The 17,740-nt window shown below is 39.6% G+C and overlaps 2 protein-coding genes across 3 annotated transcripts; one reads left to right on the forward strand and one right to left on the reverse strand.

Moving 5' to 3' along the window:
* The first annotated feature begins 498 nt into the window (after nt 1-498).
* LOC117774024 (unconventional myosin-XIX) lies at nt 499-15,433 on the forward strand. Of its 2 annotated transcripts, none has more exons than XM_034606049.1 (24): nt 499-740; nt 2,167-2,281; nt 2,967-3,115; nt 3,426-3,539; nt 7,257-7,389; nt 7,473-7,542; nt 7,651-7,753; nt 7,864-7,960; nt 8,087-8,163; nt 8,266-8,356; nt 8,651-8,816; nt 9,038-9,111; nt 9,200-9,321; nt 9,483-9,596; nt 9,860-10,036; nt 10,113-10,250; nt 10,363-10,470; nt 10,582-10,652; nt 10,745-10,824; nt 12,004-12,167; nt 12,396-12,525; nt 12,767-12,852; nt 12,965-13,288; nt 14,074-14,210. In XM_034606049.1, the coding sequence occupies exons 1-24, from the start codon at nt 681-683 to the stop codon at nt 14,185-14,187; spliced, it is 2,877 nt and encodes a 958-aa protein (XP_034461940.1). In that variant the 5' UTR covers nt 499-680; the 3' UTR covers nt 14,188-14,210. The 2 variants fall into 2 exon arrangements, with proteins under 2 accessions (XP_034461940.1, XP_034461939.1); XM_034606048.1 differs by having other exon boundaries at nt 509-740; nt 2,134-2,281; nt 14,074-15,433.
* Nucleotides 15,434-15,484: 51 nt separating this feature from the next.
* znhit3 (zinc finger, HIT-type containing 3) lies at nt 15,485-17,561 on the reverse strand. The gene is made up of 5 exons (XM_034606117.1): nt 17,390-17,561; nt 16,855-16,886; nt 16,698-16,763; nt 16,204-16,281; nt 15,485-15,739 (listed from the first exon to the last, which is right to left on the reverse strand). The coding sequence occupies exons 1-5, from the start codon at nt 17,455-17,457 to the stop codon at nt 15,564-15,566; spliced, it is 420 nt and encodes a 139-aa protein (XP_034462008.1). The 5' UTR covers nt 17,458-17,561; the 3' UTR covers nt 15,485-15,563.
* Between the last annotated feature and the right edge of the window lie 179 nt (nt 17,562-17,740).

Here is a 17,740-nt window from a genome sequence, read left to right on the forward strand (position 1 = left end):
GAAAAATAAAATAGCACGAGTACTTACCCCATGTTACTTACATTACAATATATTATGAGGATGTATCTATGATTCATGACCCCCTGTTTGGAGGTCAGGTCAGGATTTTTTGGAGCAAAGTATTTATACGTGTGAACCTTTCAACCTTTCTCCTTGTGTTTGGTTTTCTTGCTTTTGCTCATTTCTTATATCTGCTGTTGTTTGTCCTCCTGTCATAAGCTGGACATTTATATTGCCTTTGTTTATGTGTGTGTGATCACTGCGAGTGTGTCCATTTGAGTAAGGTGACTATTGTGTGATTTATAAATGTTTGTAATTATAATAAAGTGTTTTGAATCGGGCTGTGAATGAAAAAGAAGAAGCACCTAAAATAGTTTAATGTCAGAATAATATGGACGCAGCCGGTGGTGGTGATGGACTCAGCTGGGCCGGGGGAACATGAGGAGGGGGGGAGGAGGAGGAGGTGGAGGGCGGGAAATAAAGCGGTAAGGACGGACACAGTCACACCGCAGCAGGAGGAGCTGGAGGAGAGGTCGGGAAGTTGTTAAGGGATTTCTGACAGTCATGGAAAATGTCGAGGTTCAGCAACACAGAGGAAAATGACCACAGCTCGTCTTAGTTTATGAGTTTAGTTCACGTCAAAGTTTTCGGGTCTGACACGAGGGCAAAGGTAGAATTCAATGAGTTCTGCGGAGGGGCGAAGTAACGTTGGAGCTGGACACAGGAATGGAGGCGGTGCGGTGAGTTAGGAAACTCGTCTATTAACACGTTTAGAGGTTTTCTTATTTCATTGGAACATGATAAATGTAATGACAACGTTAAATTCACTACAAGTATCACTTTATATAATCTGTAACAACAATAACTCAATCCAACGTTTAACACGCCGGGTAAAATAGTCCCAAGTAAGTGACGCCAAACTTCCCAGAAAACACAGAGGAACGTGAAGAAACACTGTCAATGCGTTGTTACTCACATTAGCACCTTTTTCAGTGTATTTCAGCATAAAGACATGGCTAACACACGGTGGTGTGACGTTTAATATACAGATTATACCTTATTTTGGTTGTGTTTGACAGTTTTCTTGCGTACAGGACAATGTTCACTTAATTGGTACATTTGTCAGTCAAGGAGGAGGCTACAGGTTAGGGTTAATGTCTTCTTCTATAGGTACCTGTGCTATCAGTTGTTATTCTTACACCAGCTTCTGGTTTATGAAACCATAACACAACCTACTGCTACAACATGACACTGTATGTCATCCTGTTTAGTGTAGTCTGCAAAGTATCCCTGCAGTGTCAGGTATTGAATTTATGTCATTCATTGAGACTTTTTACATTAACCTCGTAGAGTGACGAAATGTAGGTTAAATGCTAGTAATTGGATTAAATCGGTCTGCACAAATTTAGTACGTCAGACTGTTGACTGTCCTCAGGCAGGCTGCAGGTCCAGGACACGTGACAGGTTAGGATACTGACTGAAGGATTTTAACATGTCACAGTGACCAGTAAGTGCTTCTGTAAAAATACATATATCCATTACCTCTGTAGGACTATAGACATACATTAAGATTTGATTCCCAAGAATCAATGCTTGCACATTTAGCTGCAGTCAGGTGAATTGTTAAAGAAGCTTCATTACCCCAGAAAAAGATGGTCAGATTTAATGGGTGCACAGAGTATTTGACATTTTGATTCAAAGATAAAATTTATTTTTACTGTATTGTAGCCCTGATCTCCTCTCGATTTGACTACGTACCTCTGTTGAGACTTTTAAAACTAGACTGAAGACCCACCTGTTCTCTCAGGTTTTTATCTGCCCTTGAATAGTCTTATTTACTTATTCATATACGCACTTGTTTTCAGACTGTTTAGTCTATTTGTATGCCAAAGAGTTTGAATTGTGTACTCATTCTAAGCTTACTTAGTGGACTTACTGTTCTATGACTTTGTTTTTATCTTCTCTTATTCTATTTGTATTTTTTATTGTACAGCAATTTGGTCAACCATGGTTGTTTTTAAATGTGCTTTATAAATAAGCTTGATCTGATTTGTAGTAATGACAAATGTTTCCTTTTTGTGTAATTTATTCTTTCTGTGTGTGTTTGCGTCACATTCTGCCTTATACACATAGGTTAAAGGATTTCTCCACAAACGCTGTTCTCTGAATCCATCCCTAAATGATTCACTGGAGGGAGAAATTCAGTCTTTCCTCACTGATGAAGATCAACTCCACACTTATGACGACCTCACTAAAGTCAATCCTGTGACCCCTACAACAGGTAGTAACTCGTAAACAAGTCTCCTCTAGAGTCTCTAAAGTACTTGATATGATATGTCCTTTCCACCTCATGTCACCTTGGACTGCAACATTCACTGAGTATTATTTACCCACATCAAGATATAATCTACAGGGATGACGGAAACAAATAATAATGCATGAGTGATTGGTGTAGCATAAACAAGATTCACTTAAGTGACAGAACCAAGGGAATGATTCTGAAATTCCATATACATTTAGGGCTATTTCTAATTATTTGTCTTATGCACTCTCAATTATTTTTGACGTAATGATACACTGTCGTAAGGTTATCTAAGAAAATATAATATTTGTCATTGGAACTCTTTAAAGATTTATTCATATTCATTTGATTTATATTTCAAAGTGGTTTCATTCTAGCCCAATAAAGAAAACAACAGCTTATTAACAGCAGAGGTCAGGTTAACAGCAGGGGACCACTGTAGGATATTTACTTTTAAGGCTCTTGCACTGAATGTGCGGCACATGTTATATGAATCACGTTATTTTATATAGCTAAATAATTGTACTATAAGTAAACTTATCCTTGACATCTTAACATTGCTGTCCTCTCTGGATTTATCTTATTTCCGCCTCTGGTGGTTGTCATCTGTGAAATATTTGCTTTTCTGTTAATATCTACTGATATGTAATATTTGTCCTGCCAGTGCTGAAATGCCTTCAGGCCAGGTACAGAGTGAAGGTGTTCTACACAAATGCTGGCTGTACATTGGTGGCTCTGAATCCCTTCCAGCCAATCCCAGACCTATACTCTCTGGATGTGATGAAGGAGTATCACTCTGCTTCTCAGCCTCAGGTATTTACATCAAACAAGTCTCTAGATGCAATTCATATGTATGTTTTCTTCTGTAGGATTTTTAATTATGTTGGGCAAATATGGGTGGTGAAGGTGGGAGCCTGGGTTTTTCAACAGGGTTATTCCCTAGATGTTTCCTAAATTATATCACACACTAATACAGACCTTAAAAAATGTGGGCACAATTATAAAAAGGAAAGGTTTCCCTTGTTCTTCCAGCAGCTTCCACGCCAAACTCATTAAACTCTGGAAACTCTTATCCCCTGTGGATCTTTAGCATCTTAATAAGTCTGTATATTCTTGTCAACAGGAGTTCAAACCACACATCTTTATTGTGGCAGAAGAAGCCTACAGGAATGTTCAGGGTCAGCTGGAGCCAGTAAACCAATCCTTGGTGGTCAGCGGTGAGAGCGGTGCTGGAAAGGTAAACCAGCGCACACTGTGTCATTCCAAACATAAACATAACGTACTACATCAGTCAGGGGTTCGGAATATTAAGTTATTAACTTGCTGCCTCACAGAATAAAATTAATAAGTTTGGATATTGGCCAGTTTATAGACTAAGCTGATTAAAGTTTTGTAAGATGCTTGTTATAAGAATTTGAATCCTTGTGTGATTCATGTCCTGTAAATAATTTGAAATTTTTTTTAAAATTAATTTTAATTGTTGTCTAAGATCTTTCAGGCAGTTTTGGTGTTTGTTTGTGTCGGCACTCAAACCCACTTAAAGTGAGGGATGTGCTGCTGTTTAGGTTTTTAAACGATAGCAGTGGTTTGTTTTATATAAACAAAAACTTGGCCCGTTTAACCTTCTGACATATGAGAATGTTTAGCTGTTATCTCATATCATTGTTTTTTTAATAACTCGTTTAACTGCTTATTCAAAGACTCTGTAGTCAATTTAGAAAAAAAGTACTTCGGCATACAGTAACATCTGTTTGGAATTAGTCATTTTGTCCACATTTAAAGACTTATTATTAATCAGGTAGCTAATCAATGAGGAAGACAGTTGGCCTGAACAGCAATTTGATTTTTAAGTGCTGTAATAGTGGATCTCAGATGGTGGAATAGATAAAAACATGATGCGAAACAAAAGTTTGTCTTTTACTGGTGTATGCTAACGTTAGCTCGCTAGACATAGCTGGAAGAACAGATGCAATATCTGTGTGAAGTTTGAAACGAGGTTGATTAAATGAGTCAAGTCATGTGTGCTCCTGCTCCGCTGGAATAAAAGCCTTAAATGAATTACATTTTTCACAAAGAATTACGTGATGGGGAATAAATTCACAGGTTCTGTCATTGTTGTTTGCTTGCAAGTTGCGCCCATAATAGCTGGACCTGAATATCAATATTACAACACTCACAAAATCAAACTTAAGTGTATAACTATAATACCAAAGAATCTCAAAAGATGTCTGAGCACTCGGCACACTGTTTGATCAATAGTTGATCTCTCGGGGAAACAATAGTTAGCATTTAGCTTTTAGCTGATGTGACTTTGCCAAAATCAACATAAAATTAATTAACAAAACAGTTTTGTTATTTGGCTATTCAAATACTTAGGGTTAGAATGACTGACTATTTAACTGTTGATTAAACAAAGCAAACAATTAAAAAATGTCCCCTTCTGTGATGATTTTTTTTAACCTTTTTTGCCATTTTTACACAATTGTAGCCTTAAAACTAGGGCTGCGAGCAACACTGTGCAGGCCCGAGCACTTGCGATCTTGGGATCTGATGCGGCCACAGGGGGAGGGTGAACAGGGACTGGGTGAAACGGCTCTGTTTTGCGTGCGTTTTGTGCATCGCGGGAAGGATGAACACGTCACTTCCTGCGTCCGTCACGCGGCACTTGACCACTTATCACGCATTACGGTCCACTCCATCAAGTGTAGACCACATGGTGAATATTTAATGTAAATCGAATTAAAGTTCTAAAACGAGGCTTACCTCCTTTTGGCAGTAGGTGGTGCTATCACTACATACAGACTAATAGATCTGTTCAGGTAAAAAAAACTCTTGTCTCTCTTCAGGTTGTAAAAAATCTTTCAACTTTGCAACAGTCAAAGACATCAAAGGAATCTATGACCACTGACAACGAGGAATTCTTTGCTTAATGAATTCTTTGAAGTGTTCTTTTAAAGCCTGGGTGGAGTTAAATAGTAAGTCACAAACAAGTGTAATTCTTTCAGCTTAACCCTTTGATACAAAACATGGGTCAAAAGGGATACGGCTCAGTTTTTTATTTTCTTTATCTTTGCAGTGAATGAATTTCATCATTCAGTATTGGTATTCCCCAATTAATCCTTATTTAAATTTTTCCTTTGTTACTTTTTGAATAAAAAATATTTTTGAATTACTACCCTTCTAATCAACAACATGGTTAAAAATTGACCCGTAATCATTTCTTGTGTTAGTGTTTCTTTGGTATATCTTTGAAATAAATGCATTTTATCATTTAATATTCAAAGTAATCATTAAATATCTTGTTTTTGATTACCACAAATCATCATTTAGTTTTTTCCTTTCTTACTCTATAAACAAATGTAAATTTTGGGTAATTTCTGGTTCTTATTGGACAATGCACAGTGGAGTTGAAAAATACTTCCTGTTTCATGACAAATTAGTAGATGGCACTATGACCCTGTGTTAATATTGACATATTGATCTGTTCAGGCCGGGACACTGATCATGTGACAGAATATTGGTGCTGATTGGAGAGTGCACAGTGGAGTTATGACAATTTCGTCTCCTTTGGCGAACAATCAACCTTCGCCGCACCTCAATGTTTACACGGTTTGAGGAAATGTCACAATTCTGACCATGGTCTTATGACTTGTCTGAGCTCATTTGAGTTGTATATTGTAAAGCAGCCAGGAGCAGTTCAACAAAGTATAAAACATGTCACTTCCTGTCGCCAGCGCTGTGACGATTAGCCAATATTGACCTATGGATCTGATTAGGGCGGGACTGTGATTGTGTGAAAAAGGTTTGAGGCTAATTGGACAATGCACAGAGGACTTATAATAAATCCCCCTTTTTTTTGGTAATCATCAATCTCCATTGAGTTGAGATGACACTCAAAAATGGCCAATAATGGCCACTTAATTCTTAATGCCCGACTTACTAGCATAAGACCATTACTGGTCTAGCATATCGATCCAAGAGGGTTTTTTGTTCGTAATGAAATAACACATGGCACTACCGATTTTTGTACATGTGGATCAATCGTTGTGCTAGGGCTGCTCTTTAGGGGGCGCTATTCAGCTATATTGCCACGCCCATTCCTTAAAACCATATGAATGTCTTCAGGGGGGAGATGCTGTTGTTAAACACTTGTAGTTTGAGGGAGATTGAACAAAGTACACTGAAGTTACAGCATTTTCGTGTCACAGGGACACGTAGACCTTCCATATGACCTTATCATCAATGTCTTGAGGCCCTTCTGCCAAAGTTTGACATGGTTGTGGTCAATGGATGAGGAGGAGTACATCAAAGTGTAAGATGTTGAAAAAAACAAGACATTTCCTGTTGCCACCAGGGGGTGCATCATTTTAAGTCATGATTTCTGTGTAGATGTCATCAGGGCAGGACTGTTGTCATACATATCCAGTTTGGAGTCAATTGGACCATGTATGTCCGAGATACAACAACCTCGCCATGGTCACACCGTGTGACGAAAGCCTACAATTTGAGTTAGTTTTAATCTTCAAGGAGTCGAGATGACACTCAGCGAATTTGAAGTTGATCTGATGAAAGCTCTAGGAGGAGTTCGTTAAAATACACAGTCATGATACACTTGTGTACTGAATTTCTTGAAAATCGTTTAAACCAGACGGAATTGCTGCATTTTAGGGGGCGCTGTTGAGCCATTTTGCCGCGCCCATTTCGAATTACTGCAGAATATGTACATATTCATCAGGTCTGATTAAATTAGGTTTGCCTTCTAAGCCGTCAAAATGATTAATTTTCCTGAATAGTCAAACAAAAAGCAATAGGGCCGCACTGTCGGTGCTTGGGCCCTAATTAGGCAAATAAATGATTAGGCAAATAAATGACAATAATTAAATTGACTGATGACTTGTTTTGTCAGTTTGAGGTCAAATTCTTGCTGGTGTCTGAATGATATGTTCCTTGACAGACGTGGACATCTCGTTGCCTAATGAAATACTACGCCACTGTGGCGGCCTCCTCCTCGGTGGTGAGGAGTCAGAACACAGTGGAGAGGATAGAAAGGAGGGTGCTGGACTCCAACCCCATCATGGAAGCATTTGGTGAGAAGACAGATCACTGATCTTGTTGATGTTGAAAATCACTACTATCAACTGTCACTCATCAACAGAGTGCTCTTTATTAGGCAATGCCTGCACGTTACGGAACAACAACAGCAGCCGCTTTGGAAAATACATCCAGCTCCAGCTAGACAGGTACCTGCTGTATTTTCATCTTGGTCCACATGGCATCATCTCATGTGCTCAACGTCATCTCCAGGACAGTTTATTTCATCTGTCCAACATGTCATATTTTATATGAAGGTGTCAGCTGTTAGTGGGGGCGTCTGTACAAACATACTTGCTGGAGAAGACCAGGGTGGGCTGTCAACCGGCCAATGAGAGGAACTTCCACATCTTTTACCAGGTGATTTAACTGATCCGCACTACAGCTCATATACTAACATGGTATTTAAGTTTGATATTAATACATTAGTACAGATCTGTGCATATACAGTGATTGTGTTGTTGTTTCAGATGATGAAAGGGGCCACAGATGAGCAGAGAAAGGAGTGGAAGATGCCACATGGACAAAGATTTGTGTGGCTGCCGAAGGCTGAAAAAACTGTTGAGGGTTGGTCTTAAAGTATTTTGTGCACTAACATGATTTTACACCCTTTTTTTGCAATTTGAATCCATATTTAGACACGAATGAAATTTTATTTTTACAAGTAACTGCTGTTTATTTAATGTTTTATAGAGGATTGTTTCCATGAGACTGTTGAGGCAATGGTTCACCTGGGCATTAATAAAGAAAGACAGAGACAAATATTCGAGGTAAGATGTTGATCCTCAACTTTCAATGTAATTGTTTTTAATTATCTTTATCTCTCTGCAAGCACAGGATGAATAATTTGTGTTCATTATAATGGTTTACAGATTTTAGCAGCGCTTCTGCAGCTGGGGAATGTGAATTTCTCATCTTCAACCGACGAATCACAACCTTGTGACATAGAAGAACAGTCTCAAGGTATTGGCTATATTTTGTTTGGGATATTATATATAATCAATGCTTATCAAAACTTGCACTGTCTGAATGCTTAAAATCTCTATTATTTAGACATTTAAGGCTGATAAAAATCCAAAGAATATATTTTTAAAAGGCCTTTATTTTTAAAAGATTTAATTCAGGTTGTACTTTTGTGTCTAAGAGCTGATTTAATAAGAACAAATCCCATGACGTCACCCGTCTTTCTGTCATTAACTATTGACAGACATTTTGTTAATGGACACATAGTTACCATCCGTCCTGTTTGTGTTGTAGACTTCCTGCAGAGGGCTGCTGAGCTGCTGTGTGTCCCTGCTGTGGAGCTTCAGAGGTGTTTAAGAGTGAGGACTCTGAAGGCGGGGAAGCAGAGTGTGCTCAAGCCTTGTTCCCAGGCAGAGTGCAGCATGAGGAGAGACTGCCTGGCCAAGGTCATCTACGCCCAGTAAGAATGAACATTTGATCATTAAGTCCCACAGCAATTTAACAGACTGTGATGTTCTGTGGTAACGTCTGGTCCTGCAGAAGCTTGTTTTTGTCCTGTGAAGTCCCTGCTGTCATTTTAATACTCAAATGTGAAACAATCATCAGCCTTTTTATTTATAATAAACAGTGAGGAATATCATATTATGATAGGATTAAATGTGACACTTTTTTCCCCAAAAGTGTATTCGAGTGGCTGGTTACGTTCATCAACAACAGCATATGTGCGGACAAATCCACATGGTGCAACTTCATAGGTAAGAACTTTTTTTGACAACAACAAATGAAACCCTCCAGTTTCTTTTCATTAGCTCAGTCCTTTCCTCTCCTGTCTGTAATCCACAGGGGTCCTAGATGTGTACGGGTTTGAGTGTTTCCAGGTCAATAACCTGGAGCAGCTGTGCATCAACTACGCCAATGAGAAACTGCAGCAGCACTTTGTGGCCCATTATCTCAGAGCTCAACAGGTAGTGATAGTGTCAATCACTTTTCTGTTTCCATGCAGAGAGATCTGAACAGAGCCGCAGATTCTCTTATGGCCTCTTCAGTCATCTAAAGAGTTTTATTGAAGACAAAAACTTTTTGTACCTTGTGTGTAACATTTTATTTTTGTCTTTAAACATGAAAGGAGGAATATGTGTCAGAGGGGCTGCAGTGGTCCTTTGTCAAATACCAAGACAACCAGAGCTGCCTGGATCTTATAGAGGGGAGTCCAGTCAGTGTTTTCTCTCTTCTGAACGAGGTAACCTGCTGCTTTTCCTATAATTTTTATTGTTAAATGAAAAGATGGACAATATACAATATATTTGTCTCTGTGCATTGAAGCCAGTTGTAATGTTTTTTAAAGAGCTGACAAAGGCACAATTTACTTAGTTTACATGCAAGAGAGTACAATTATTTTTCTTGGCAAATGTTGACAGTCATTTATCATTACATGTACAGTATAAATGTATCTGTAGTGAGTATACAGTATGTATACAGCTTTTTAACATACCTGTTCCTTAGGCGAGTCGTCTTAATCGAACCTCAGATGCCAAGACGTTCATGGTTCGTTTGGAGAAGGAGCTCTGTGATAATGTCAACATCAGCTGGGACAAGTTCAGCGAGGTGCCGCACTTCACTGTGGCCCATTACGCTGGCAAAGTCGACTACCAGATCCAGGGCATGGTGGATAAAAACAAGGTAAGAAACTACTTCCGCACAAGTTGAACGCAACAGATCCATTCCTCTCGTGTCCTACTGGATTATTTCGTTTTAGGACCCAGTGCCACCAGAGCTCATCGGCCTGCTTCAGAAGTCTGGTAACTCCCTGCTTCACCAAATGTTCACTGATAAGGAAACAGAGAACCCGACAACCAAGGGGCTCAGTAAAGTCACAGTGGTTTCCAAGTTCAAGGTGGGTGCTTATGCCTTTATCATCAAGGTCATGTTTACCTGTCAGGCCCTGCCAGAATTTCTGCTGAGCACATGTGGTTGCAGCTCTAATTATTGTTAATGTGTGATCGTAGAACTCTCTGGAGAGTTTAATGAAGATCCTCCACAGCACAACTCCTCATTACACCCGCTGCATCAAACCGAACCCGGACTGCAAGCCGCTGACCTTCCAGAAGGAGGAGGTGGATGTTTTTCAAACATTTGATACTGTTGTATATTTCAGAGGTAACAGGATGACAACAGTGACAGGCTTTGCTTCAAGGTTTTCATGAATTTTTCCCATCTTCCGTCAGGTTGTCATGCAGCTGGAGGCCTGTGGGATTGTGGAGACCATACACATCAGCGCTGCCGGCTTTCCAATAAGGTCAAATATTTTTTTCTTTGTTCAGCTCATCATCTATACTCATTGCTTGGTTTCTCTTGGATTTGGGTTGACTTGTGGTCTCTGTTGTGCAGAATTCCTTTCAGCAGCTTCATCCAGCGTTACGGGCTCATTGCAAAGTATTCAAGGTTCCCCTCAGAGAGTTGTTGTATTGGTGAGTACAGTTTGTTGCTGGTTCCATCTATGGGTAATGTTGACTCGGACAGAAGATTTATTTTATTTCCTCTCTTTAGGTCTGCTGGGTTATTCTCCTTTTCCTTCACTAGCCCTCTTTGTAAATTTGACCCTCAGTTCTCTACTCTCCTTGGGACTTTTCAGTTTGGTCTATAAAAACAGGACTTTCTAACAAAATTTACAACTTCTTATGAACTCTGAAGGTAAATGCATGTGCCTCTGACTATCTGACCTTGCTCTGCTCGTTCTTTAATGCTGTATAATTAGTGTCATTCAGCCTGTTTGCCTCATGTCACTGCACGTTCTGCAGTTTTTTGTGCCAATTTTCAATAAACTAAATCTGAATGCTGTTAAAACCTCAGTTAACTCTTCACATCTCTCCTCTCTCTGTCTTCACATGTGTGAAATATATTAAATCCACATTAATCATTTCAGTGGCTGTGCTTTTGATTCTCATGTATTTCTTTGTGCTCTCAAGCTTTATCCACTAAACACTTTTTATATACCTCACTGACTAATACACTATTAAACAAATGCTATGTGGTAGAGGTCTTCATGGGTCCACCCGAACCGTGGGTCCTAAGGCCCGATCCGGGACCAGTACGGGTTCGAATCCCCGTTTTATACAGTCAGTTGGGCCTGGGTTGGGTCCCCTTCTGTTACCACGGATCCTGGGTCGGGATTAACATAATGTGTAATAACCGAGTAGCCCAGTACTCTTTATTATACTGCAACCAAACTTCAAAGCTGATTGTAAACCAGTCACGTTTGTCATCCGTCACCGTGACAATGAATTTATTTATAATCTGGCACAGAGGAAAAGGCTGCTAACGTTACATTACGTTAATGGTACATTAAGATACCTTGTGCATTAACCTTGACTTGTTAAAGAAATTAGATGTGAAATCGGTGCTGATCAGATCTGTGTCCTCCCGCCAGGTTCGGGTCTAATGTTTCTCGATTCTCCACGGGTCCAGGTCTCATGATAAATGATAGACACATATGGGTTCAGCTAGAACATTTCTGTGTCTTTTTTCGGGTTCAGGCAGAAATTCATATGGACCAGTGAAGAGCTCAACTATGTGGGAAAACTGAATCTGAGAGTGACTACTGCTCAGACATTACATCTCTTTCTAATTTGTGTTTGTCCCTGTCTCAGATTCGGACCCTGACAACAGTGACATGCTTCATCAAGAGGTGGAGAAGCTCCTCAGGGTGGTGTCACAGCACCAGGCTTTAGACCCCTCACACTGCTTTGACAGCGAAAAACCCTATTCATGGGTGCACTGTGGAAGGACTAAAGTTTTTCTCACCCAGTACATGGTTAGTAATTTATGTTCACAGGCATTCTCACAGGCAACATACAGTGTATGTTTAACTTTGCATGGGAAATTCTTTTCAAATTAACTTCATAATTACAAGAATTTCTTAGAATTTCCGCCTGGGTATCTTGTCCTTAGTGGGTGTTTGAAATGTTGAATTACTGGACAGTAAAGCAGGTTTGCGTTCTGCTCTATTTTGGGAGTACTGACCTGTCTGCCCGTCTCACAGCTAGATTGGCTAGAGGGTCAGAGGAAGAAGATCCTGTCTCAGTGCGCCTTCTCCATTCAGTGCTGCTGGCTGCGGTACCAGCGACGCAGACGCCACGCATGTCGAACGTCTGCTACTCTGATCCAAGCAGGTAAACTCCTTTTAATACCTTGGCCCTACTGCCACCGTGATAGCCTGACCAGCTGGCAGAGTCAATACACACTGTTTACAGTCTGATGCCGTTATCCTTTCAGAGGCTGCAGAAGGATAATGACATATGTTCTTTTGATACGGCCCTCTGAATGGGAGTACGTTAACACTTCCACAGTGAGACAAACTGTGCAGAATATAAGGATGTTGGATGATTGAATGTTTCACTGTATTTTCTTCAGCGGTGCGGTCCTGGCTGGTCAGGAGGCAGGTCCAGAGGTGGAACAGAGCAGCTGCAGTCATCCAGAATACATGGAGGAAGTGGAGGGTGAGATTTTTAAAGAATAAACTGTATAAAATATTATGTAGTAATGTTTTTTTTCTCATTCTTCATGTGTAGTTGTTGATAATAATCGAATGCTGTTTGGCTCTTGTGGCAGGATATGTTAACAGCCTTGGCTGAGGCAGAACTTGATGATGCTGAGGACCTTGTGGAAGAGGATGTGCCAACATTGAACCCTGTTATCAGCCAACGGGGCTCGGTGCAGCTTTCTACCATCCAAGAGCCTGTCATAGTGCGAGGGTGGCCCATGGGCCTGGCTCTGGCTTCAGCCCCATCCATCACTGTATCTCTGACCACCACGGGCTTCCAGAAGATGATATCGTTGATGGCCTCTCTCAACCTGCCCTCCAAAAGAGGGGAATACAAAGTTAAGACCAACCAGTACATGCAGGGGCTTGCCTCCATACGGGCTCAGCCCAAGGTGAGGACACATCCACACAATTTCTTATAAGGCTTCCTCCACAATACTACATTTTCATATGAAAACACATAAACTCTGCTATGGATATGCCTGGTGTCCACACTACCCCAGAGTTTTAGAGCAGCTAAAACTGAAATGTTTGGATACGCTGCAGGCCACATTTTAGCTTGAAAACTGCGTGGCAATGTTTTAGTCTGGACAAGCCGAAGTGGAGACTTTTTGAAATGATGATGTTGACACTCCACTTGCTGATAGGATAGTTTTCGTTCCTGACAAAGCCTTCACTGATTAGCAGGCTCCAATCACAGCATCCCCTTCTGGAAGAAAACAACCTGCATTGGCCTCGGCTACCAGTGTTTAATGCCAGGTGGATAATCAATTACAAGCGTGGCTGACCCTGTTGTCTTCGCTAACAGCTGTTGTGCAGTTAAATTCTGCGTTTTACTGTGATACAGCTGCTTACATGCGTAGTAGATGAGGTATTATTCAAGCGTCTTATTTGTAGCCTAGCCAACCCAATGCTTCCAGTTAACACCAGCATAGCCATGCCTAGTGTATGTGAGTGGTCATGTAATACTTGTTTTTAGGTGTGTTAATATGGACATAGATTAAAACTGATGCAGAGCAAAAACGCTCGAGTGGACAGAGATCAATTTAGTCTGAAAATGCTGTTTTCAAACCAAGACGTAGTAGTATGGATGTAGCCTAAATCTTCTATAAAGTTTGCTCACCTGGGAGATTTCTCTGATTGTTCTTTGTGAGATGAATATCACTTATCTACACAGGGATCTGTGAAGCTGCACTTTCGTCGATCTCCACTTCTCTATGCCGACAGGCCACCAGACCTGAAGTGTGACGTGACAGGGTTCAACGAGATCCTGCTGGAGAAAACGTTGTAAGAGTTTCCTCTTTGCAGAACACTAAAGCCTGATTTCATGCATTACCTGACACAGTGGAATCAAACCTGGTATTTTATGCTGCCTTTTGCATGTTTTTGTAACTGAAAAGAGTAGGATTTTTTTAAGGATGCCAAAGTTGATCTTCCTTAGTGGTATACAAGGGTGGAGAGATCTGCACCTTTGATTAATGAATATTGACACTTTTAGACCCCTGAATGTTAAACATCTCAGTCAGTCGATAAACACTGCCCTCTGCTACATTTGAGATGAGGCAGGTGAAAAAATGTTAACCTCTGTTGGCATGTGTCCCACATATTGAAAACAAACTTTTTATATTAGTTTTTGTCAAGATCACCGTCACAGGACATTTGAGAACGGGGCTGCAGGTTTTTTGTCTAATTAGTGCATCTTTAGAACATCTGATTAGTGATCAAAGTATTGAACCTTGGACAAGTGCCTTTTTTCTAAATCTACACTCAAATGATTAAAGTGCTGTTAGTATATCTATTTATTTAAAGGTGATTATTTATGGGATTTTATAGATTTATTTTTTGGTGTAAGAACAGTGGTGATGCAGCAGCACTATTGATGATCGCAGATGTTGACTTCCAGCACTCGTTTTGACAGTAGCTGGTGCTGAGGTAAATACCAAGGTATTGCACATGTATTGCACATATTGTACATTTAAACCACACACATGCTCATATACTGACAAAGAAAAACATTAACAAGCAAAACATTACTAATGAGACTGAGAAAGGATGAACCTAGGTTTATTCATATTGCTGCTGTTTGGTAAAGAATCTTTCTAATATGCACATCAAATGTTTGACCAAACTTTATTTGTTGATTTGTTTATCAGCTGCATCCCAAAGCAATGAACGTACTACATGATTTATCAGTCTTTGTACAGTTTGTGTGGGAACAAACTTCATTGTTTTATATTCAGTTTAAACATGGAAAACCTTTTCTTTTTGTTATGCAACTATACATGATGCTAGAATCTTAACGATGATGTTCATCCTCTACTTTTGATCCAACACATCACCCACATGTTCAGCTCTTTTGATTCAAACAAGCTTTCTGAATAATGTCCTGTTGTGGATTCATATCATTATGTTCTGTTCAAACTGTTTTTGTCAGGGATCCATGTACAAAACTTGAATTTTGTTGATATCTAAATTAATGTTTTGATGAAATAAATATCAGTGTTATAAAATACTTTTGTGTACAAAATTTCATGTCAAAGTGTTGACTCAGGAAAAGTGTTTTTTATTTAGTTAAGTGTTGCATCACAATTTTATACAAAAAAGGGAACAATCTGGACACCAGGTAAGCCATACACAATTTTAGAAATCACCAGCTTCATTAAATGTTCATGATTTGTCTTCATTTCCTACAATTTTCAAACATCGATCTGAAAACTCAACAAACAGAGGCTCCTGCATCGCAGCCTTCATTGCGTCGTCTTTGCTGTCTGCGCTGTCAATAGAGTGTAGCAACTGTCTCAGGTGGGGGTTGCAGAGGAGATCTCGCAGCTCTTTAGACTGACCTGTTGAGGAAATTAGAAACAATGAAAACATCTGACTTTATTTTAAATTTAATTTGAAGTCAAACAGAAGCGTAAGAAATAATTGATGTTGATGCAATGTTCCAACTATTGACCTTATTCTGAAAATAAGATATTTTGATTATGTTAAAATTAGTTTGTAATGGAATATTCCAATCATATTATAGAGCATAATCTGATTATGATGTCAAGCAGTTGATAACTGCTGTATGATGTCCTACAGGATGTTAATGTGTAATGTCTGAGCAGTAGTCACTCTGTCTACACAATGTGACTGAGGTCCGAATACTCCATATCTTAATTTGATTAGTGCTTATTCTGCTAATTACACAGCAGTGTCTTATGCAGGCTATCGTCTTAATCATGTTAATATCGGACCATTGCTGTCCACGTAAACATAGTGATAAACACTAAAGGGTTGGGATTAGGTAATGTTAGATTACTACCTAACACCTGGAGTCTCTGCAGGGGCACTTTATCAATGATGTCCTCCTCGTGCAGAAGATCATCAACTGTCCAAGGCTCTGCACAGACAGTGAAGACAAAGGTGATTTTCACACGTTAGATTAAACTCGCTGAATCCCTTTACTGGGATTTCATATCTCAGATCTTTAACAAATACACTTTCACCCCTACAAAAATGGAACTCAGTTACACCAGTCACCACAGTAGTATGTTTATTTGCAGCAATTGTTCAAAATTCACACGCCTGACTATATATGGTAAATGTCACTAAAATTTAAAACAATTAGATTATGAACATTCAGAAATGTTATGTTTATCTTTTAGGCTTTCGATTTAATGTGAATATGACTTCATGCATGTTTCCTATTGTGTTTCTAGTAATGCCCATGTTGCCCACACATGTCATTAATTTGATAATTTGTGTCCTTGCTGGTCGACATGGACATCGGAAGGGATAATGAATATTGCGCCATACCTGAGGTGAAAGTGTCCCTCACTTCAGGATCAGTGGGTGTAGGCTGTGTAACAGGGAGGCAAGTGTCTATGGGGAAAATAAACCAGATTAATGAGGTTAAGTAAATCCTATGAGGATGTCAACAACACCACAATAAAAGACTGATCAAGCCGTTTACCTTTATGTAGCTTATAACAGCCAAGGGAGCAACTGCAGGAGGGAAAACAACGGGGTTAATTTAGATATAAATAATAAATCAAAAGTGAGACGATGTTGTTAAGTCAACAGAGGGGTCAGACGCCTGTGACAATAACATGAACTCGCGAGAGAACAAGAAGCTTTTTGACCCGTCTGCGTTGCCGTAACATGCGGTAGAGATGTCTATGTTTTCATGTGAGATTTTAAGGGAATTGTTACGAACCAGGACAATAAATAAGTGACGCTCTAGCTTCTCCTAAAACTTCATATGATACATCCACGTGTTTTAATTATCTGGGAACCGCAATGCTACAGGCTACAAACTAGCATTAGAGCACTGTTACGTTGTTACAGACGTTTTGTATTCTTCAAGAGTTACATCAAGCAAATTTACTCATCTCAGTACCAGAACAATTTTCTAAATTAAGTAACAGATTTAACTTTTGACTAGAACGTGTAGAAAACTCTTAACTGGAGATTCGCTAGCTTGCAGACAGGAAGCTTACGTTACTTACTATCTTATTTTGCAGGCTGGACATCTGTATTTCGGTGTCTGTTCGCTGCACACGCTGCATATCTGCATCCTGGTAACTATAAAATAAAAATAAATGTCGAAAGAATTGGTCAATTTGATACCGCTAACTAGACGTCAAAACCCCTCAAGAACAGGAAATGAGTGATTTCGGTTCCGGTAGGCTAGCCTCTCTTTCAAAATAAAAGCTGGTAATTCAACAAGCTTCGGCTCATACCGGAAGTCGTCCAACAGTGACAAAATCCAAACTCTGATAACAATTGTGGAGCCTCTGGTTCAACTGGAGCACAAGGAACAATTTTAGTCATCATTTTTATTTAGGTTTTTAGTGATT

The sequence above is a fragment of the Hippoglossus hippoglossus genome, chromosome 14, assembly GCF_009819705.1.
Source record: "Hippoglossus hippoglossus isolate fHipHip1 chromosome 14, fHipHip1.pri, whole genome shotgun sequence".
Classification (NCBI taxonomy): Eukaryota; Metazoa; Chordata; class Actinopteri; order Pleuronectiformes; family Pleuronectidae; genus Hippoglossus; species Hippoglossus hippoglossus.